General features: G+C 38.7%; 2 protein-coding genes across 3 annotated transcripts in view; both read left to right on the forward strand.

The window, feature by feature from the left end:
• tp53bp2a (tumor protein p53 binding protein, 2a) overlaps positions 1-889 on the forward strand; it is a 52,072-nt gene extending 51,183 nt beyond the window's left edge. For both annotated transcript variants that reach the window (XM_082153754.1, XM_082153755.1), the window contains one exon: positions 308-889. In XM_082153754.1, coding sequence (XP_082009880.1) covers positions 308-349 — 42 coding nt within the window. In that variant the 3' untranslated portion in view covers positions 350-889. The remainder of the gene's footprint in view (positions 1-307) is intronic.
• Positions 890-2,903: 2,014 nt separating this feature from the next.
• The window catches only part of LOC309486468 (A-type potassium channel modulatory protein KCNIP2), a 29,512-nt gene continuing 7,781 nt past the window's right edge, over positions 2,904-24,634 (forward strand). Inside the window, exons 1-3 of the mRNA XM_082153792.1 lie at positions 2,904-3,041; positions 23,868-23,992; positions 24,179-24,248. Of these exons, the coding sequence (XP_082009918.1) occupies positions 2,927-3,041; positions 23,868-23,992; positions 24,179-24,248 (310 nt within the window). The 5' untranslated portion in view covers positions 2,904-2,926. The remainder of the gene's footprint in view (positions 3,042-23,867; positions 23,993-24,178; positions 24,249-24,634) is intronic.

Genomic DNA, 24,634 nt, shown 5'->3' on the forward strand with positions numbered 1-24,634 from the left:
CCTGAGCGCTGTGGTTCACTCTGTACCGCTGTGGTTTACTCCTGAGCGCTGTGGTTTACTCTGTACTGCTGTGGTTCACTCCTGACCGCTGTGGTTCACTCCTGAGCGCTGTGGTTCACTCTGTACCGCTGTGGTTTACTCCTGAGCGCTGTGGTTTACTCTGTACTGCTGGTGTCGCTTCATGAAAGCCTGTATTGCTAAACATGCATGCCGTATTTGTGAATCTATAATTGATGTTTCTAACTGACATGCTAAAGCCACAGAAAGTGTCTGTGTATTACAGTCGTTTTCTTCTCCTCCTCAACAGCTGTATCCCAGAATCAAACCTCGCCACAGGAGTCTGGCGTAACCGAGCGAAGGCTTCATCATCATCATCATCATCATCAGTGAACCTCTTCTTCATGCTCTTTCTTCAGTCCTGTTGGATGTTACTGTGATACTCATTATTTCTGTCTCTCTTCATGATATGATTGAATAGAATTAGCTGATTAGAATGAACTTTATATTTGTATATCAAGACCTTTTTCCACTAAAGTGTATTTTCACAGGTTATTATTGTGGCCTGCATTTTGTATTCCGCGCTTTATTGAAGGATTTTTGGAGAAACATGGCAATCTTGGACAATATTTGGATGTTTTTCTCGTATGCACAATGTTTAGGAACTGAAATGTAAATGTATGTGTTGAACCCATGCTGGAAAAGTGGAGTTATTACAGTGAGTTTCTGCCTTGATCATGAGAGCTCATTGAGATGAACGTGATATTGTGACAGATTTTATTATGCATTCCTTTCTTCTGTTCTGCAAACACACCTGTGTTTTACATCTCCAGACTCAAACCAGCTGGAGGTGACGTCATGTGATCAACGAATAAAAAGCCACTGAACAGTTGTCATATAGTGAAGTGTGTAACTGTGTCTCAACATCTTGTGTTTGTCTAAATACTGTGGTCTTACTGGCTAAAAGTGATGTTTGTTTTTAATGACCATATAAGTTCAATTAAACCATCAAAATACAAGGAAAATATTTAATCTTTTTAAATATGAGGGAAGAACAAAACATTAAACTAGGTTCAGATTTTTATCTGGCAAAAAAAAGACAAAATACATCTACGGGTTTTATTTTACCATGCAGAAAATATTCATATAAAAAGAAAAAGACATGCATTGACTATTTAGAAGAATACCAGTAACCAGACAGTTTTAGATACCATTGACTTCCATAGTATATTTTTTTCCTACTATGGAAGTCAATGGTACCAGAAACTGTCTGGTTACTGACATACTTCTAAATATCTTCCTTTCTGTTCAGCAGAAGAAAGAAATTCATACAGGTTTGAAACAACATGAGGATGAGTATATGATGACAGAATTTTCATTTTAAAGTGGAGTATCCCTTTAATATTCTGTTGGATTTTTCTTGGTTTTGCATGTTCATCATTTCTTTGTTTGACAGTCTGGACAAAAATTAAGTTGCAGAATTTGTCCTGCGTATAAGTTCAGATCAATGAGGCCATTATCAAAACAAAACCTGTAATTTAAAGAAAACAAGTTGACAAAAAAGATTGAATACAACATTTACTGATAAAATAGCATAATGTGATTTGTAAGCTATTTTTTTGTAGGCCGATCATTTTTTAACAGGGAACATCACAAGTGTGACGGCCATTTTGTACTAAATAAAAGCCCTTCAAAACAAATTTCCTGGTTAAACATTAAAGCACACTAGTGTGATAAACAGTGACATTTGTTTTTATAATTAAAGCTGCCGTCGGCAACATTTTTTTGTTCATATTCAGTGTAATCGACACTATAATCCGACAGAACAACATAAATAAGGTGGTTTTAGAAAAAAACCCGAGCTTCTACTCCACCTGGAGCGTGTTAATTTGTTTTGCAAAAATCCAGCGCTCCCGCTTCATCCGGTCCAATCAGCGCAGGGGGGTGTGAGATCTGACTGTCAATCACAGGCATCAACAAAAAGCATCAAAAAAACAATTGGGAAGTTGCAAGACTCTGAGTGACTAAAGTCAGTCCATTTCAGTCCAATACTATAAAATGTACTAGCATTTTCAGGTCCGGGAAAATCCTCTCCGTGTCATAATGACCCGAACACAACATGAGGGTTAAAGCCATGAAATCACATCTGGAGTTTCTGGCTTTAGTCTTGAGGAGGATCAGAGACTGAGAGATGTGATGGATCAGTTCATGCCGTGCCGGACAGAATCACACACGACTTCTCTCTGATATCATTAGGCTGTTCACACGTCTCTTCTTATCATACGAAACACCTTAAACCTCTGTAAAAGAGGCATTCGACAAACCGTGTGAAATGTATGAGTTTATGACATTTGAGTGTGTCCTGATTCGTAGCGGGACACTTTAATATGGCCTTCCCCACATCTCTGAGTCCTGAAGATACAGGTGTGAGTTCAGTTCTCACATGTGTGAATGTAATGGTATTAAGGACTCAAACACACACTGGCGACTGTATTCTGAATCACACTGAACACTGTTTTATTGATTTTTGATATTTTCCTTAAAAAATAAACACACCATACAAAGAGTTGTTTTTCTGCATGCTGGGGTGGCGGCTGGTTTTGAGTGTTTCCCAGTGGAACTAGGCAATGTTTACACAGGAGGAAAACAGCCGATAATAGCGGCCGACGCGGCGACTGTATTCTCCCGTTCTGTGTGACTGTGAAAACAGGCCATTTCTAAACAAGTGATGAATTACTTATGCAGGCTTTTGTTGCTCTATAAACGCTCATGAAGTGTAAAGAAAGAGCAGTGGAAAGTGGTCGGAGTGTGTGGGTGTGTTTTTGGAAGGGAGGTCGTTCAAACCTCTCTCTCACACACACACACACACACACACACACACACACACACACACACACACACACACAGACAGAGAGAGCTTTAGTAAAGCATGGCACAGGAACACAGAGGCATCGATCTTCTGCTGCCTGAGGAAAAAGTAGGAACTCTGTATGTGTTGATGCTGCTCTCCTTCTTCCCTCTGTACTGCTGGTTCCGCGGAGGAGGTGAGAGTCTAGTCTTTGCTTTTATTTTTTATTTTTATACTGTATTTACTGTATCTTGAGAGGACAGTGGTTTGGTCACAGGAGAGTAGGGATGATGGGAACGGGACACGACTCGAGAGCCGGATCCACACTGAGCTCCAGCTCTGATATTAAGCATGTTTTTCTCTTAATGTCAGTGTGGTTCTTTTGTAAATAAATGCTAAGATGTCACATTATTGGCTTTAAAAAAAGCACAAAAGTTTAAAGCCTGTATTTTTACACCACAGGTCAACAAAAGTTTGTGATAATTAAGATTTATTAATGTTTTTGAAAGACTCTCTTCTGCTCACCAAAGCTCAAAAATACTGTGAAAACAGTGAAATATTATTCCAATGTAAAACAGCTGTTTTCTATGTGAATATAAAGTGTAATTCCTGAGTTTTCAGCATCATTAGCCTACTCCAGTCTTCAGTGTCACATGATCCTTCAGAAATCATTCTAATATGATGATTTGATGCTCAAGAAACATTTATTATTATTATCAATGTTATAATTATTGTGGAAACACTATGGTGATGCACTATCATTCAAATGGTCAGGTCAGTCAGATCTTTCATCAAGGATGCATTATATTGATCAAACATTTATAATGTTAAAAAATATTAAAATGTTAAAGTCCTCCTGTGGTGAAAATCCAGCTTTTAATGTAGTTTATGTGTCTATGTGGTGTTTTTAATCTGCTTTAAGACAAACCATGTGTAAGTTCATAAGTCGACACCATTGCTGAGTATTTCCTCCTTAAAACTGCAGTGAACCAAAGACAGTCTCAAACACACGCTTTGAAATCGCTGGTGTTTCTGACGTCACAAACTACCTTGTAACCAATCAGATCAACGTGTGATCGTCAACCAGTGGATCTCTGAGCTGAGTGAGTGAGTGGAGGCGGGGCTAATTTGCATATTCATAGAACCGCGCATACTAAATGAGGCAAGGGTGTCGAGTTACATTCAAGATATTTTAAGGCATGAAGACATTTTTTCACAGGAATTTTTCACAGGAATTTTGGTGATTAAAGATGAGTTTTAAGGGATGAAATGATTGACTACAGGGGGACTTTAAATTCTGTTCTTAAAGGGACAATTTGTAAGCATTTCTCCCATCTAGTGGTGATAATGTATTTTGCATTCAAAAAAATTGTGCTCTTCATCGCCTCGCTTTTTCAAATGCGTGTTGCATCTATGGTAGCCGTTATGTACCAAAAAGCTATGACAGGATGATCTAATAGCACTTCGAGTTTTCCTTCGGGTGAACAGGTTTGTTATTTCAAACAAACTGCAACTTGACTCAACGAATAAACGAGTGTTACAGTATGAATTATTGACTGTGAAAAACATGAACTATGGTAATTAGTAGTGATGCCTTCTTTATTCATTATATTTTTGTATATTATATCAGGGGCGCGGGAAGAGGTTTTAGGTTGGGGGTGCTGAGGGTTTTTTTGTGTGTGTGTGGGGGGGGGTTAGGGTTAGGGGGGGGCGTCATCACCACTTTTGAATAAGAAACAATATCAAGACTATAAAACTCGTCAAAACTCTGCGAATCACACAAGCGTAGCCTATCAGTGAGAACACTCGTTCAAACAGCGCACACACTCAAACCGGACTTCACATCACATATTTTGACTTTATTGATTCTGCTTTTATTCGTAATGCAATGGACCGGTCAACGGGTTAAGAAAAGGGTTATTGGGCTGTTTACAGTGTCATACAATAAAAGAAGCTGCACAGTGACAGGAAATAGAAATGAATTGAAATGATTTTTATTTATTTTTTCAGCTGCGGACAAATTCTTTCGCCGCACACACAATATTACGTAACACTCTGCACGTATGTTTTAAAAACATAATCTAACATATAAATTCACACTTTTTAAATAGCCCACTTAAAGTGTTAATTACAAATAAATGACTAAATGCTAAAAATGAATAAATGTTAATGAACAAACATATGCGTTGCATTTACAATCCGATTGTTAAGTCTGACGTCACGCGTGACGTTTAGCCTTTTCCGGGTCCAAGCGCTCCTCTCGTCCAGAAATAACAATGGTGGAACCTGTACATTTATTTACGATCACGTCCTTCTTAGTGAGGCACCCTTGGCGGTCAAAAAGGGTTTAAATTCCTTTAACACCAACAGAGTGGTTAGTGTAGCTCATCACTCAGGTGGCATAATTAAGGGTAGAGTCCAGGCATCAATGAAAAAGAAGATTTACGAGGTTGAAGTGAGTTAGCTCGGGACACGGGACACAGCACTGCGGCATTGTAAAAACACTCAATAATGACCAAAACACTAGCGAAAGCGGTAGAGGACCCGGAAAGAGTATTATCGGAGAGTGGTTACGTCACGACTTAACAACCGAGATGTTATGGAATGGTGCATTGTGGGTAACGGCGGCCATTTTAGAGGCACCGCAAAAGCCTGTTTATAAGATATTAGCTCAGCCGGCCGGTATCCAGAAAGAGTTATGGACCGTGACAAAAAAAAGTTGGCTATACCATATACGGACACACTTCATAATGAAGCCAAACAACGCTACTTTAAAAAAAAGTTGATTATAGGCGGAATCGATCCCTATGAACAAAGCCTGGAGTAATATGAAAACTTACCAAGCCTCAGTTTCCCTGATATTTTCTCCTATCCAGGGCCGGATTAACAATTTCATGTGCCCTCGGCAACAACATTCACACACACATTTTAATTGTTTATTAATAAACAAGTGGGTTTTTTTTTTTTTTTGTCACAGTCGGCTGCAAAGATGAGGTTGACGACTGGCGATCTTCGCTGTAGTGAACGCGCCAGAGAGAAATGCACATTGCATACGGATTAACGTACATAAGCAGAGAGCTGTCTGTTTTCTTTCGTTTTGAATTGTTTGTTTAAAAGTAGACATTTCTATATAGATATATTTATTAAAATACAAATTAATGCAAAACGAAATTCACTTTAAAGAAAGGCTTTGTGCTTTCTGTTTGAAGTCTCTGCTCCGATCAATTTAAAAACGTGTCACTGGAGGCTCACTTGCATTTCACAAATGAATGAGTGCAAGATCTGCAGATCTACAAAGTAAACGCGGAGAAAACAATCGTTCGCACCGTTATTTTTTTTTATTTTTTATTTTTTTTATTTAACCTTTATTTTTACAGGCAAGTCATTAAGAACAAGTTCTTATTTACAATGGCGGCCTGACAAGTGGAATAACCACTTAGGGAAAGGGGAAGTAGAGTTAAAAGGTACAAAACATAATAGATACTTACAGGTAAGCAATTACATAAATACAATTGAAAACTCAACACAGTAGACAACAGACCACATTGACCAGCTATATGTATATAGAAATGATGAATGGAGCTACAAAGAAATATTTGCTAAAAAAAAAACAAAAAAACATCCCCCTTCTCATTTCCCTTCTCTTTTTCCCTTTTCCTCTCCCCTTCCTCCTTATTATTTTTATTTTTGACTATGAAGAGAACCAGCTGCATGTGTCCGTGAACAGGTGTGAAATAACAGATTTAAATGATGAAGTTGAAATTAGCTTATCAATTTTGAGAGTATTTTGGAGCGAATTCCAGTCCCGAGCGGCAGCAGATTGAAATGTTATTAGACCAATGGCTGTTTTGGTTTTGGGGATTATTAATTGAAGATAAAGTGAAGCCCGGGTATCATAAGTGACGGGCTTTGGCTGCAGCAGGTGACCTAAGTAAGGTGGTGAGTGGCCAAGAAGGGTCTTGTAAATGAAAGTGAACCAGTGAATTTTACGGCGATTGTGAAGGGAGGACCAGTTGACAGATGTGTAAAGAGCGCAGTGGTGTGTGTTGGAAGGAGCATTTGTGGCAAACCTGATAGCAGAATGATAAAGAGTGTCAAGTTTAGACAAGGTGGATTTGCAAGCAACCCTGTAAATGATGTCTCCGTAGTCTAAAATGGGTAGGATGGTCATTTGAATAAGAGTAAGTTTGGCAGAAGTGGTGAATGAAGAGCGGTTTCTGTAAAGAAAACCAAGCTTGGCTTTAACCTTAGATTGCAGCTTAGATATGTGGGTAGAATAAGTAAGAGATGTGTCCAACCAGATGCCCAAGTATTTATATGTAGTGATTTGTTCTAAAATAGCCCCATTACAGGTGGTGATGTTAAGTGCAGGTGGAGGCGTAGTACCCTTTCGGTGAAACCACATGATTTTTGTTTTGGAGGTATTGAGACTGAGGTTGAGTTGTGTAAAGGATTGTTGAAGTTGGTAAAAGCTTTCTTGCAGGGTAGCTTGAACCGCATCAGGGGAGGGACCTGTGGCATAAAGAACTGTATCATCAGCGTATAAGTGAATGAAAGAATTGCCAGCTGCCGATGGAATGGTATTAATATAAATTAAAAAAAGAGTTGGAGCAAGGATAGAACCTTGGGGCACACCCCTGATGATCGGGAGAGAGTGGGATACAAGGTTTTCTAATCTTACACTTTGAACCCGGTGTGAGAGAAAATTTGTGAACCAAACCAGTGAGTGATCAGTGACACCAATGCTGCTGAGTCTGTCAATGAGTATGTTGTGGACCACAGAGTCAAAAGCTTTTGCAAGGTCAATGAATATAGCAGCGCAGTGTTGTTTGGTATCTAACGCAGATGTAATATCATTGAGTACTTTAGTGGTAGCTGTAACACAACCATACCCTGATCGGAAGCCAGACTGTGCCCCGGATATGATATCGTAAGCATTCAGATAATTGATAAGTTGTTTGTTGACAAGTTTCTCCACAATTTTAGACACACAAGGCAGGATTGAAATTGGCCTGTAATTATTTAGATCAGCCTGATTACCGCCCTTATATAGTGGAAGCACCACCGCTTCTTTCCAAGCCGGTGGAATCTCGGATGTATGGATGGAGAGATTAATGAGTGCTGTTAATGGAGCCGCAATGACAGGGGCAGCAATTTTAATAAAAAAGGCGGCAAGATCATCTGACCCAACTGCTTTATTGGGGTCCAGAGCGGTCAATTCTTTCAGGACTTCCTCCATTAAAACAGGGCGGATGGAAAAACTGTGTGGAGGTGCAGAAAGGCTGCAGGGATTAGAGGCTACAGGAGCTATAGCAGTAGAGATGGGAGCTTTGGGAACAAAGCCTGAATTTATGAAGTGGTGATTGAATGCGTTAGCCATGGTGTTTTTATTAGTGACAACTATATCATCCACTTTTAGTGACAAAGGAATGGTCCGGGGTTTGTTTTCAAGTTTTTTCACCGTTTTCCAAAATGCTTTTGGATTTGCTCCACAAAGTGTGAACTGTTCTTTAAAGAAGCTAGTTTTAGCCTCCCTCACCGCTTGTGTGGCCTTGTTCCTGATTTGTCTAAATAAAAGGGTGTCTTCAGCAGATTGTGTCTTGCGGGCTTTGCGCCAGGCTGAATTTTTTTGTTGAAGCAGAACAGCTAGGTCACGGTTAACCCATGGGCTGTTGCGGTTTTTTATGCGTATCTTTTTGTATGGCGCATGTTTGTTGATCACTGCAGTAAGAAGGTCTTTAAACAACAACCATGCGTCACTCACAGTGGGAATCAGGCTGACTCTATACCAACTCACATAAGCCAAATCACACAAGAAAGCTTGAGCGTCAAAATGTTTTAGGATACGCTTAGTAGTGATTATGACAGGCTGTTTGACAAAAAGTTGTTTTCTAACACAAGCAATGAAACAGTGGTCGCTGAGATCATTGCAAAAGACACCCGATTGGTACAAGAGTGGGGCGTCCTCGCATCAACATCTATCAATGTGGCCTTATCACAATTTTTTGTGTTGTATCTAGTAGGCAGGTTTATGATTTGGTGAAGGTTTAGACAGTCAAACTGTTGTACAACTTTCTCAGGGGGCTTAAGCATGTCCCAGTTTAGATCGCCCAGTAGGATCAGCTCAGACCTGGTGAAAGGTGCAAGAGCATTGCCTAAGGCCTCTAGAGTACATGCTGGTGCAGATCAGTGCAGATCTGTTAACCAAGCATCAGTGGTGACACACACACTTGTCAGATTCTGTGAGCTACGAAGCTTGTCTATGCGGGTTTGTTACACTTCAGGAGTAATTTATCATACGTGCAATAATCCACTGTTTTCGTCCGGTAGTATATTGACGACCAGCGGCGACCCAAGCCATCCGACGAAAATAGGGAAAACTAATATGATTTATGAGGCGTTTGCCCTGTCGATCATGAGACCGATTACAGCAGTTCACAATACAGCAATACTGAACCATTTTCCAAAAAATTACCTAAATTAATGACCAAATGATCAACGTTACCTACTGCCCCAGCTAGAATTTTTTTGTTCTAAAAATGTTCTAAGAACATTAGCATGTATTGTTCTATAAATGTTTTCAGCGGCTAGTTTTAGTTTTTTTCTTAGAATGTTCTTTTAAAAGTTTGGAGAACATTCTTTAAAAACATTATTAAAATGTTTAGTAGTAACATTCTTTTAACATTATTCTCTAACGTTCATAAAACCTTTTCAGCGGGTAGTTTTATTTTTGTTCCCAGAATTTTTTCTTTAAATGTTTAGAGAACATTTTCTAAAAACATTATTAAAATGTTTAGTAGTAACATTTTTATAACATTATGCTCTAACGTTCTTATAATGTTTTTAACGTGTAGTTTTATTTTTGTTCCCAGAATGTTCTTATAAATGTTCGGATAACAATTTTTTAAAAACATTATAAAAATGTTTAGTAATAACGTTCTTATAACATTATTCTCTAACGTTCATAGAACGTTTTCAGCGGGTAGTTTTATTTTTGTTCCCAGAATGTTTTTTTAAATGTATAGAGAACATTTTTTTAAAAACATTTTTAAAATGTTTAGTAATAACATTCTTATAACATTATTCTCTAACGTTCTTATAATGTTGTAAGCGGATAGTTTTATTTTTGTTCCCAGAATGTTCTTTTAAATGTTTGGATAACATTATTTAAAAACATTATTAAAATGTTTAGGTGTAACATTCTTACAACATTATTCTCTAACGTTCTTAGAAAGTTTTCAGGGGGTGTTTTTATTTTTGTTCCCAAAATGTTCTCTTAAACATAAAAAATGCTTAGCTATAACATTGTTAAAACATACAATTTTATTAATCTCTAAAATAAAACAAAAATCTAACAGGATTATGAATGGCATCCACATAAATGATTAGAAGTTCTGTGTACAGTAGATGCCCAACATTACATGAAGAACTCAGTAAAGTCCAATGTGCAATCACACGTCTTGACTGCTGTTTGCTCAGAGCGCTCATCATCAGTATTTGGTTGTCTTTGTTCTTGCAGAAAAAGAATAAAGTCATCTGCATTAATAGGTGTTCTACTGTTCTTCTCTTCTTGTTTTTCAGCTGCTATCCCAGTTAGCAGAATTGAGCTCCATTCTCTGTGTGCATGGTAGAGTTTTTCCTCATAGCCTATAAAAGAAGATCATGCAACAGTGTAAACAAAAATAATACAAATACATATTACATATTAAGATCACAAGCAATATTGACTTTGAAAACTTTCAAAATTAGCCAGCCTAATTATTAATCAGAAATTAATTAGATTAGTTTATTTAAAAGTATAAATATGATACCTTATGAGTATCTATTTTGTTTTTGTAATTTAAAACCTATACTTAATCCATTATATACATGTTAATAACACAACTAGAGGCTAAATTATTTTTACAAACTACAAACTTGGCTTGAGAAGTGTGAACCTTGAACTCAGGTCACCTTGAGCACAGCTGCAGCATGTCACAGCACTGCCCACGAGGCTTTTGCACTGCTCTGCTCACGAACAGCTCATTTTCATCAGTTATATTGTCTATGGATTGTTACATTTCTTACAGATTTCTGCTTGTTTTAAATCAGATACAGATAAAGTAGAACTGCATTTGAATGCATTGGCGATGGAACAATTTCTAGTGTGATTTAATCATACCTGTGTATCGTCTCTTTGCTATTAGCTAAGCTGTAAGTTTTAGTTACTTCAAAAGCAGAAAAAAATATATGCTATAACTTCTGTTTCTACGCAGTTTCTTATTGAGAAATCACAGCACAGTGTTGACACTAACCTTCTGTGCTCCAGTAGGTTTCTGTGTGCGCACAATCTGCATGTTAAATGTGAGCTACTGTCTGTGCATATGAAAGCTTGTTTCCGCCATGGAATACAATTTTTAAAAAAGGTAATTGCGACTCACAATTCAAACTTTTTTTTCTCAGAAGTGTGAGATATAAACTCGCAATTGGCTGTTTGAAAGTCAGAATCACAGGATAAATTAGTAAAACCTGAGAAAAAAAAGCAATTCTGGCTTATTTTGTTTTTGCTGTCTTTTCTATATGAGCACATTAATGCACTTCATCAATACAGCCGCTCTGAGAGTCACTTCAGCAGCATTTTAGCTTCATTTGAGAAAAACTATCATCATATCATAAAACACAGAGAGACTCAAAGGTCTACACGGCAATCCGTCAAATAAAAGTTTGGATTAACCTTTGAAGAAAGTTGCTTAAATCATTACATTTTAAATAATTGGTTATAGCAATTTAATTTAACCATTAAAATGGAATCAAGAAAACAAACAAAAAAAAACTTTTGGGAGATGCGAGAGTGAAGTAGTCCAGTGATAATAAACAGGCAGCCATGGTTAATGCAATTTGCAAAGACCCGCCCCCTTTAGTTACTGTTGCTATGTCCAACAAGCCATGGCGCTCTCACGCCACACATCATGTTGTCACGCAATGAAAAATACATTGCGGATCAAAGAAAAAACGCTGAAACGTCTAAACGCCGAGACAAGACAGAGCAGGTTACTTGTGTAATTGGGACAATGTTATATTGAGATCATTGTACAAACTTTAACTTTAACAACATTCCCAAAATATTCTCAAAATGTTGCAAATAAAAAGTTATAATTTTGTTAACTCGTCACATTAAAAGAACGTTTTATAAAGAACAATAAACATCTCATCTCTCAATGATATCCTCAAAACATTTTCCTAACGTGACCGAGAGAACGTTCTTCTTTTGTTATGATGAAACATTAAGACAACGTTATTTTGAGATCATTGTACAAACTTTAACTTTAACAACATTCCCAAAATATTCTCAAAATGTTGCAAATAAAATGTTATAATTTTGTTAACTCGTAACATTAGAAGAACGTTTTATAAAGAACATTAAACATCTCATCTCTCAATGATATCCTCAAAACATTTTCCTAACGTGACAGAGAGAACGTTTTTCTTTTGTTATAATGAAACATAGGGACAATGATATTTTGAGATCATAGTACAACTTGTTACTTCAGAAACATTCCCAAAACATCTTTTGAATGTTGCAGTTAAAATGTTATATCTTAGTTTTCATATAACGTTATAGGAACATTTTTTTAAATGAGAAAACATCCTTAAAATGTTCGGTAAACATTACATTCAAATGTTCTCTTTAGAACATTAACCAAACTTGTAGGGAATGTTAGCGTAAGTTCTGAGAACGTTCCCTGCTAGCTGGGGCCTACTATACAGTACATCTACTTCCGTACCGTGATTCCCACATTGCATTGCGGCGTGACGCAACGATCCCGAACTCTATTCTGTGAAAACAGGGAGTGCTGCATCCCACTTCCAGCGGCCCAGTATTATATAATAAAGTACACAACCAAGCAATGAAAAAAAGCTTGTAATGAAGACCGTAACATTGATTTGCCTGTCGAGAAGAAAGTAGAAAGCTTTCTCCTGCATTAGCTCTGTCCACCTGGAAAAAGCTATCCCGACATTAACCCTTGTTTTTTTTTTTTAAATCTCCGTTCACATTTCCTTTTACGGTCTCTTTTGGACTTTTTCGACGACGAGGACTCCTTATCTTGTGACTCAGCATATGTGGACTCCTCCATTATAAATAACCGTACAGTGCAGCCTTTCAAACTTGCCGGGGCCGTGACAAGCGCCTCTCACTGCTCTGCTCCTCCGCTTCTGCTGGCTTCAGTCACGTGACGCTGGCTCTGAACGAAAACGCGTTGTGGAAACGCGTTGGCCTAGTACTTGTTGTCCCTCTCTGCTATTGTGTGCTGAGTCCCAATTCGCATACTATCCGTCCTAAATAGTATACGAAACTAGAATTAGTACGTCCCAAATCGTAGTATGTTGAAATGAGTATTCCAAAGATACCCGGATGGTCTACTATTTCCGGTTAGAATTCGAAGTGCAGATCAATGCACACTCTAACGGCTAATATTGCCCACAACCCATTGCGTGCGGGAGGGAGGAGCTTTGCGGTGATGATGGTGATGTAAACATGGCAGTCGAATGCAGCGGAGATGCGCCCTCAGTTTTTAAGAATTCAAATGTTTAACCCCAATTAAAGTTATATTTTGTCGTCTCGTAATATTAATGGGTTTATGTTGTGCCAAAAAAGTACCGTGTTTATCTTGTAGGGTCCGATGAAGATACTGAGCGCCTCATTGCAGGCTACAAAACAATAAATAAAAAGGCTCTAGTAGTACAGTGTCATGCAAGTGTCTTTTTTATGTATTTCTTTTGATGTTTCTGTCTGACTTATTTGTAGTAATACTGTGGCTGTACAAATGTTAACTTTATCAGTCCAACCAAAGAAACATGGTTACTACACTTTTACTATAGTAAAAGCATGGTTCATTTTCATCGGGGTATTTTTAAGTATTATACTTAAGTATAAAATACGTTAAACAATAGTTACACTATAAACTTTAAATATTTTAACTCAGAAAATAAGTAGCTTTCGTTACACACATTTGCACATGGTCAGAACCAGCCGCCTCACACACGACCTGCGTTTGGTTGATCTACGACGACGCCCTGCTTCACTCCTCAATTTGGTAAACACATTAAAAATGTATTGTGGAAAAAAGATGGGAATAGTAAATAAAATTATATTGGATATATAAGAATGAATGAAATGTTAAATGTTTTGTTAACAGTCGCGGTGTGCGTAACTAGGCAACCACGTTCTCGTTTACGTTGCATGACGTCATCGAAGTATGTCCCAGAACGTGCATACTCTTTTGCTACACACTCAAAAGTATGTACTTTTTCATCACAAAAAAAGTACATACTTTTAGGTCGTAGTATAAGTAGGCGAATTGGGACTCAGCCATAGTTTTTCAAGATGGCGGAACTACATGGAAGCCTCCGTTGACCTACCCGTCCCATGTATATAAAGATAATAAATTCTTCGTTTACGAGGATAAGTCCGATAATTAGCAGAGGTATTTGTACACCATTGAGGACATATATTTATGAATAAAAATATTCATTTTAGATAATAAAATACCTAAAAAGTTACACATTGTCCCTTTAAGAAATTTCTATTCATCAAATAATCCTGAAAACAATGTTTCATGTTTTTTTTCTACAAAAATATAACAATGATAATTGATATTTTCAAAATTGATAATAATAAGAAAATAATAAGAAAACAATCAAGTTTATTTATGCAAGCCTTAGCACTGAACGTTTTCAAGTAGTCCTTCTTTACAAATCAACCCTCAATAAACTACTTGTCTGGCCTTAAAAATGTATAATACAGAAATTATTTTGCGTCTGCGTAGCCACGCGAACCGGAACTATCGCGACCACATTTTATCTGTACAGAGGTAAAGGGAAGAAGGCCTTCACAGGGAAGAAACTAGTTGACACTTCAGTACTGCGCTGTCGTCGCGTCCAGGCGCAGGTCCTTCGTCAGATCTGGATACGGCCTGGATCCGGCAGACTGCGGTAAACCTCGGAATAAACAGAGAGACTAATATTAGCGTAGATGCCATTCTTCTTATGATGAAACGAGTACATCAGGATTTATGGGAAGTGTTCCCGGTTCCGGCTGACCTAATCTATGCAGCCTAACATTGAATTATAGAAGTCTATAATGTATTATGTGAATGCTAGGCCAAAGAGATGTGTTTTTAATCTGGCTTTGAACTGACAGAGTGTGTCTGCTTCCCGGACAATGGTAGGAAGACTGTTCCATAGTTTTGGTGCTAAATAGGAAAAGGATCTACCGCCAGCAGTCGATTTTGATATTCTAGGTATTGTCAACTGGCCAGAATTTTGAGATCGCAATAGACGTGAAGGACTATGATGCGTTAAGAGCTCGCTCAAGTACTGCAGAGCTAAACCATTTAGTGCTTTTTAAGTAATCAGCAATATTTTAAAGTTTATACGATGTTTAATAGGGAGCCAGTGCAGTGTTGACAGAACCGGGCTAATATGGTCATACTTCCTGGTTCTGGTAAGAACTCGAGCTGCTGCGTTTTGGACCAGCTGTAGTTTGTTTATTAAGCGTGCAGGGCAACCACCCATTAGAGCATTACAGTAATCTAGCCTTGAGGTCATGAACGCATGAACTAACTGTTCCGCATTTGTCATTGAGAGCATGTTATGTAATTTAGATATATTTTTAAGATGGAAGAATGCGGTTTTACAGATACTAGACACATGACTTTCAAATGAAAGATTGGTGTCAAAGAGCACACCCAGGTTCCTAACCGACGACGAAGACTTAACAGAGCAGCCATCAAGTGTTAGACAGTATTCTAGGTTATTAAGTGAGGACGTTTTTTGTCCAATAATTAGAATCTCTGTTTTTTTAGAATTAAGTTGTAGGATTACTCCAATTTTTTATATCAGCTATGCATTCCGTTAATTTTGTGAATTGGTAAGTTTCGTCAGGGTGTGAAGAAATATAGAGCTGAGTATCGTCGGCATAACAGTGAAAACTAATGCCATGCTTCCTAATGATATCTCCCAAGGGTAGCATGTACAGAGTGAACAGCAACGGTCCTAGTACTGAGCCTTGTGGTACGCCATACTGAACTTGTGATCGATGAGACATCTCTTTATTTACTGCTACAAACTGATAATGGTCAGATAAGTATGATTTAAACCATGCTAATGCAATTCCACTAATGCCAACATCATTTTCGAGTCTATTTAAAAGAATGTTGTGGTCAATAGTGTCAAATGCAGCACTAAGATCGAGTAACACTAATAGAGAGATACAACCACGATCGGATGATAAGAGCAAATCATGTGTTACTCTAACGAGAGCTGTCAGTACTATGGTACGGTCTAAATCCTGTTTCAAAATCCTTGCAGATATCATTTCTTTCTAGAAAGGAAAATACTGAAAGCATCTCTTTCAGTAGCTTAGTCGGTATAGGGTCTAACATACATGTTGTCGATCTAGATGATTTAACGAGATTAGAAAATTTCTCCTCTCCTATAGCAATGAATGAATCAAAGTTTTCCTCAGGGAGACTACAATGCACTGCCTGATGTGATACTGTAGTAGACGGTTACATAGTTATAATTTTCTCGCTGATATTATCAATCTTGTTAGTAAAGAAGTTCATAAAGTCATTACTGCTGTATTGCTTGGAAACTTCTGGGCTTGAAGCTTTATTTTTCGTTAGTTTAGCCACTGTTTCAAATAAATACCTAGGGTTTTGTTTATTTTCTTCTAATAGGGATGAAAAATAAGCAGATCTAGCAGCTTGTAAAGCCTCTCTGTATGCAATCAGGCTCTCTTTCCATGAAATCCGAAATACCTCTAGTTTAGTTTTCTTCCAGTTGCACTCCATTTTTCTGGCTGCTCTCTTAAGGGCCCGAGTGTGCTCGTTGTACCACGGCGTTGGACTATTTTCTTTAATCTTCTTTAAGTGCAACGGAGCAACTGTGTCTAAAGTGCTGGAAAAGAGAGAGTCAAAAGTTTCTGTCACAACATCGAGTTATTCTAAGCTATCTGGTATGCTGAGGAGATGAAACTGATCTTGAAGATTATTAATAAAGCAATCTTTAGTGGCAGAAGTGATAGGTCTAACATATTTGTAACACGGAGTCGGCTTTGCAGCCTTGGCTAAATGTAATTTACACGAGGCTAGATAATAATCTGAGATGTCATCGCTCTGCTGCAGAATTTCAACGGCATCAACATTTATTCCATGTGATAATATTAGATCTAGAGTATGATTACGACAATGAGTAGGTCCTGACACGTGTTGTCTAACTCCAATAGAGTTAAGAATGTCTTTAAATGCCAATCCCAATACGTCTTTTTCGTTATCTACATGTATATTAAAATCACCAACAATTAGGACTTTATCTGCAGCCAGTACTAACTCTGATAGAAAATCAGCAAATTCTTTGATAAAGTCTGTATGGTGCCCTGGTGGCCTGTATACAGTAGCCAGCACATATCTCAAACGTGATTTATCATTTACACTAGATAGTGTTACATTAAGCTTCACTTCAAAAGAATTATATTTGAAACTAGACTTCTTAGTAATTCTGAAAATATTACTATAAATTACAGCAACACCTCCCCCTTTGCCACTCAGACGAGGTTCATATTTATAAGGCAAGGCAAGTTTATTTATATAGCACATTTCATACACAATGGCAATTCAAAGTGCTTTACATAGGAGAAATTAAAATAATTAAAAGAAATAAGAAACAGTTTAGAAAAATAAAATAAAATAAAATACAGTACAGTACAAACAGTCGGACGAACAGCGGCACAGTGCTCATTCAGTAAATGCACAGCTAAACAGAAGTGTTTTGAGTCTGGATTTGAATGTGACCACTGTAGGAGCACATCTGATCTCTTCTGGAGCTGGTTCCAGCTGCGGCTGGCATAATAGCTAAAAGCAGACTCGCCATGTTTAGAGTGAACCCTTGGTATTTCTAGCTGATATGATCCTAATGATCTGAGTGATCTGTTGGGTTTATATTCAGTGAGCATATCTGCAATATATTGAGGTCCTAGGCCATTGAATGATTTATATACCAGTAATAATACTTTAAAATCAATCCTAAATCTAACTGGGAGCCAGTGTAAAGACCTGAGGACTGGTGTGATATGTTCATAATTTCTCGTTCTGCTCAGAATCCTAGCGGCAGCGTTCTGTATGAGCTGCAACTGTCTTATGGTCTTTTTGGGAAGGCCAGTGAGGAGTCCATTACAATAATCCACCCTGCTGGTGATGAAAGCATGCACAAGTTTCTCTAAGTCTTGTCTGGAAACAAAGCATCTAATTCTTGCAATATTTTTCAGATGATAGTATGCTGATTTAGTTATTGCTTTGACATGACTACTGAAACTAAGGTCTGACTCTAGTGTCACACCAAGATTCCTGACTTGATGTTTAGTTGTTTGACCCCTAGAGTGAAGGTATGCGTTCACCTTGAGAACTTCATCTTTGTTTCCAAACGCAATAACTTCAGTTTTGTCTTTGTTTAATTGAAGAAAGTTTTGACACATCCAACTGTTGACTTCATCAATGCATCGGCACAGGGAGTCAATGGGGCTGTAATCGTTAGGCGATAGGGCTAAGTACAGCTGTGTGTCGTCTGCATAGCTGTGGTAAGCAATTTGGTTATTTCTTATTATTTGGCTCATTGGGAGCATATACAGGAGTGGCGCAAGAATTGAGCCTTGAGGGACTCCGCATGTCATGGATGTCCACTCAGACTTATGGTCTCCTATACTCACATAATAACCTCTCCCATCTAAGTATGACCTGAACCATTTTAGGACTATCCCAGAAAGCCCCACCCAGTTTTCCAGCCTGTCAAGAAGTATGTTGTGATCGACAGTGTCAAATGCAGCACTGAGGTCGAGTAGTACCAGCACTGATAATTTGCCTGAATCAGTATTTAAGCGAATATCGTTTATTATCTTTTATATCGTGTGGTGCGGTCGGAAACCAGATTGAAAATTGTCAAAGTATCCATTCGAGCTTAAGAATTTGTTTAGCTGGTTGAAGACAACTTTTTCAATGATCTTGCCTATGAAAGGAAGATTTGAGATCGGTCTATAGTTCCTTAATATGGTCTTATCCAGATTGCTCTTTTTCAGGAGGGGCTTGACAACTGCACTTTTTAGGGAATTTGGAAAACTCCCAGAGAGAAGTGAGGCATTTACCACTTCTAGAAGATCTGCTTCTAAACTGTTTAGCACATTTTTGAAAAAAGATGTGGGAAGTGTGTCAAGGGCGCATGTTGATGCTTTAAGGTGCTGTACGGTTTCTTCCAAAATTTTGCCATCAATTTCTTTGAAGTCAGACATAGTAACTACTTTCTCAGGTGGTCTGATCTGTCTGACCCCAGCGCAACTCAAGGATGTGCTGATCACCTTTCTGATATTATTGATTTTCTCAGAGAAGAAAGAAGCAAACTCACTGCACTTGCTGTCTGAGAGCATTTCACTGGGAATCTGGCTTGGGGGGTTTGTCAGTCTCTCTACAGTAGCAAAAAGAGTGCGTGTGTTGTTTAAATTGCTGTTTATAATATTTGAGAAAAAAGTCTGTCTAGCTTTGCCTAGTTCCATATTGAAAGCATGCAGGCTGTCTTTGTAGATGTTATAATGGACTACAAGTTTTGTCTTCCGCCACATGCGCTCTGCTTTTCTGCATTGTCTTTTCATATTTTGCACTGCTGTTGAGTTTCTCCAAGCTGCTTTTTGTCTGCCACTCTTCTTCCTGACTTTAACAGGAGCAATATCATCAATTACATTTTTTACTTTTGAGTTAAAAGAATCAAGGAGAAAATCAACAGAGTCAGCAGATATGCTTGGTGTTAAGGATATAGCCTTCATAAATGGTACACTAGTGTTCTCATTTAAGCATCTCTTCTTGACAGACACAGATCTAGCTTCAGTGGCAGGAGAGATCAATATATCAAAGAAAATACAGAAATGATCAGACAGTGCTACATCCTTAATAACAATCAATGAAATGTTTAGACCCTTACTGATAAGTAAATCTAGAGTGTGTCCGCAATTGTGTGTGGGTCCATGTACATGCTGAGTCAGATCAAAAGTTTTTAAAACAGTTTTGATTTCTTTTGCCATATTGTTTTCTGCATTATCTATGTGAATGTTAAAATCTCCAGCAATGGCAAAACAGTCAAACTCTGAGGTAATTGTTGATAACAGTTCTGTAAATTCCTCAGCAAAGGCTGGAGAGTATTTTGGAGGCCTGTAAATAATGATGAGTAAAATGCGTGGAGCACCTTTTAACACAGTACCTAGATATTCGAAAGACGGGTAATTCCCAAATGATATTTGCTTACATTGATAGATATCTTTAAAAAGAGCAGCTAGACCCCCACCTCTCTTAACAGCTCTGCAGACACTCATAAAAGTAAAGTTAGGAGGGGCTGTTTCATTGAGGATTGTTGCACTGCAGCTGTCTTCTAGCCAGGTTTCATTTAGAAACATAAAGTCCAGGTTGTTTGTGGTTAATAAGTCGTTGACTGGAAGTGATTTATTTTTAAGTGAGCGAATGTTTAAAAGTGCTAACTTAACAGTCTTACTTTTTGTCCCCACAGCAACCTTAGTTTGACATGTAATAGGCACCAGATTAGTTGGGTTTGCTGTACGGCTATTGAAGGCCTTAGACTTTCTATCTTGTAATAGAACAGCAATAGAGAAAGATACAGGCACACTGGGTTCCCGCTTGTTCTGTAAACATTTGAGAAAGTTACTGTTATCAAAGCGGGGACCCGACATACATCACTGAGAGCTGGTATCAGTTGTTTTTGGTTCACCTCGAGCAGATGGAGGAGGGTGTGGGCCCTGGCGTTTTGGCCGAAGAGGCCGAAGAGCTCTCACAGGAGGGGGCGGGCGAGCTCGGCGCGCAGGCTTCGGTGTTTGAGGTGCTTGCCGTTTTTTGGTTGGTTTCTGGGGGCTTGCAGCAAAAGAGTGGGATAGTCTGGTTCCAGCATGCACCAGTTCTTCCACTTTCTGTGAGAAACACAGAAGGGGGGATGTTGGAGAGAGGGATAACGTGTCTGGTGAGAGGGGCTGTTGCTCAGGTGTTATCGGAGGCTGTAATATGCTGTCCTGGCTTCCCTGGCTGTTTTCCAGGAAGTCGTCCTTGGGTGCTGAATCTTGGAGCAGTTCTAATGTGTCTGTCTGTGGTGAGCTCTGTGGGCAGGGCTCAGCTGAGATTGTGTCCATGAGCAGAGGTTGTTGTGGCTCAGTGGTGTTATCATTGTCCTTGTGTGATATGTCAACCGCATGTCCATTTTGCAAGTCCTGTGGTCATTCATACTGTTTCCAGGTGTGTGTGTGTCGTTCAGATTGACACACACTGCAGAAGGATGATTGAGGGAGAAGTAGATATTGTCCTTTAACACTCTTGAACCAAGTTTGTTTGGGTGATGGCCATCCCGATGAAATAGTTGTCTCTGACTCCAGAAAAGATTGAAGTTGTCAATGAAGTTTACTCCTTTTATATTGCAGGTTTTTTGCAGCCATGTATTAATCCCAAGCAACCGTGAAAACCTGTTTGTTCCTCTTGCTGGGAGTGGTCCACTGATGAATGTTTGAACTTTCAGTCTTTTAAGTGTTTCAAAAAGTTCATTGAAATCCTTCTTAAGGAGTTCTGACTGCTCTTTATGAATATCATTCTTCCCCACATGAATGATGAGTCGATTTGCAGTCTTATGTTTCATCAGAATGTTCTGAAGTTCCCTGTTTATATCAGAAGTTGTTGCTTGTGGAAGACAGCACGTAGTTGTATCCCTGCTGCTAAAGTCCTGGGCTCGGCTGCGCTCTGAGCTGAGTGCCGCTGTCTGCTCGACCTTGAGCGCCAGTTAGCATCAGTGTTAGCTACTGGCTGATACAGTCTGTGTTCGATCACATTCATCACGTTTGGGGATTCCTCATTTACATTCATTAGTACTTCAAATCTGTTCTCAAGATGTATAGGTGTTGGTAGGAGACCAGTGTTTGCAATCCTTGTCAGAGCTGTATCTGGGGTAGAGGATGCTACTGCGGCAATATGTGGGGCTCGTGACAATCTGATGTCTCGAGTGCCTTTGGGTCTCGCTCCCTGTTTGTGCCATCGATTTGTAAGTCGATCGGCTTGTTTCTCTACCTGTCGAGGAGCACTAGTTTCATGGGACTCACCGGCTATATGCTGAGGGTGTCCATGACGAAGCTCTGTTGTGTGTTCCGTCTGGTTTGGTGGTCCCGTAAATAACTTTGTTTCAAGAACTGCAATCCTATGTAAAAGTCTGTGGCAGTTAGTGCAGCAAGTAGATTCCAGAAGAGGCATTTTCTCTCTTATCCTTGTAGGCAGTTGTGTTTTCCTTTCCTTGGAATGTAAGCTGGTCGGGTAGAAGAATTCTGTGTTTTTGTGGTAATCCAAACTTTGTCGTTTGAGCACTGTGCTGATTTACTGAAGTTAAAATTAGGTGATAAAAGGAGCTCAAATATAAAAACATAGAAGATAAAATATAAAAGCGATAGAGCAAAGCGCGGAGCAGTAAGCAAGAGCGTCCGAACGGTAGCTGAGCAGGAAGCAGTGGTTCTTGCTCAGCAAGATTATAACAGTAATCTTGCGGGGTGGACTCATTTAAAATAATGTAATCGTCTGGTTTTAGCCAGGTTTCTGTCAAACACAGCACATCTAGGTTATAATTTGCAATCATATCATTAACAATAAGTACTTTTGAAGTAAGGGATCGAATATTCAGCAACCCAAGCTTTATCATTTGTTCATCTGTATTATATCTGTTTTTTATTTGTTGAACATCAATTAAAATTTTACGTTTTATGGAAGTTTTTTTTGTATTTCCTAGTTCGGTGAACAGACACAGTCTCTATATGATGTTATCTAGGTGACAGAGTCTCTATGTGATGGGATTTATCTGACCTTGGTGACGTGAGACACCTAGCAGACGGTCGGTTTAGCCAGTCTGTCTGCTTCCTGACCTGAGCCCCAGATTGTCATGTTTGAGCTCTAAGACTATGTGCCATATTACTAGAGAGAAGAGCAGCACCATCCCAGGAGGGATGAATACCATCTCTTTTCAACAGGTCAGGTCTGCCACAAAAACTTTTCCAATTGTCTATGAACCCTATATTATTCTGCGGACACCACTTAGATAACCAGCCATTGAGTAAGGAAAGTGTACCAACTATTTCATCACTCCTGCGAACAGGAAGGGGGCCAGAGCAAATTACAGTGCCTGACATCGTACTTGCGAGTTCACACACCTCTTTAACATTCATTTTGGTGATCTCCGACTCGAGTCGACATCGTTAGTGCCGACGTGAATAATAATCTTAAAGAATTTACGATTAGCATTAGCCAGCATTTTTTAATTTGCTTTGATGTCAGGCACTCTGGCTCCCAGCCAACATGTGACTATGGTGGCTGGTGTCTCAATTTTCACGAATCGCCTAGGGAAACTAGGGCACATTCAACAGGATTCTCAGTGGGTGTTTCCCTGAGAGTATTTAAAAAAATTTTTTTTAAATAAATAAAGAGCGCACGGATGGCACGCTGACAGGCTAGCGAATTACTAGTGTGTTGTGCTAGCAATAATTCAAAACCTATCACGCATTCAAAACCGAAAGATATACGAAGCTTACAGACGCAAACCAACTCAACAGCAGCAGCAGCAAGACAGACAGGAGAAATCGATCCAAGCAAATTTTGACCAAACTTGAGCTGTATGTTTGGTCACATGGACTGTCTGATGTGACTATTGTAATTCACAGTCATAGCGCCACCAACTGGCAGCAGGAAGTGTGTAACAACAGGCCTTGAAATCGTCCTCTTTCACTTCAGACTTGGTCAGAATAATGTCAAGACACGGCTGGTGTAAAAATGCCAAAGGATGTCTTAAATAGTGTTGACGTGTGTTTTTGAGGCTACAGTCACAAAACTTCATATATATATTGTTTTCATCAAGCTTGAAAATTTTCTTGAAAATATATATATATAAATTGAATGAGAGGTTGTTTCTCTTACAGAGAGCAGAGAGGATGAGATAGAAATTTCCTTTGTTTGCCATCGACCTGAAGGTCTGGAAATGCTACAGGAAGAGACCAGATTCAGCAAGAAAGAGCTGCAGTTCCTCTACAGGGCCTTCAAAAATGTGAGTGTTCCTCTACTAAAATAATATAAGGTGGAAAGCCAGTACATCAGCAGGGAATATCACCATCATATAGAACAAATAATTGTCTACGTTTCGATTTTATTCCATAACAATGTTTAATTCACTGTATATTGTATTATGTTGAAGGTTTTCAGTGTTTATGTTAGGAACTGTTGTGCGTTTCAGGAATGTCCCAGTGGAGTGGTGAATGAGGACATCTTCAAACTCATTTACTCTCAGTTCTTCCCACAGGGAGGTAAGACAGCATTGCTCCAATATACCTTCTGATTATACCTCTATTTATTAATATTTTTGTTAATTATATACTGAACAAAATTATAAATGCAACACTTTGTTTTTGCCCCCATTTTCCATGAGCTGAGCCCCCCCCCGGACCCCCATACAGTAAAACTGCACATTTTAGAGTGGCCTTTTATTGTGGCCAGCCTAAGGCACACCTGTGCAATAATCATGCTGTCTAATCAGCATCTTGATATGCCACACCTGTGAGGTGGACGGATTATCTCGGCAAAGGAGAAGTGCTCACTAACACAGATTTAGACAGATTTGTGAACAATATTTGAGAGAAATAGGCCTTTGGTGTACATAGAAAAAGTCTTAGATTTTTTTGTTCAGCTCATG

The sequence above is a fragment of the Leuciscus leuciscus genome (genome assembly GCF_965113295.1).
Source record: "Leuciscus leuciscus genome assembly, chromosome: 22".
NCBI classification, from domain to species: Eukaryota; Metazoa; Chordata; class Actinopteri; order Cypriniformes; family Leuciscidae; genus Leuciscus; species Leuciscus leuciscus.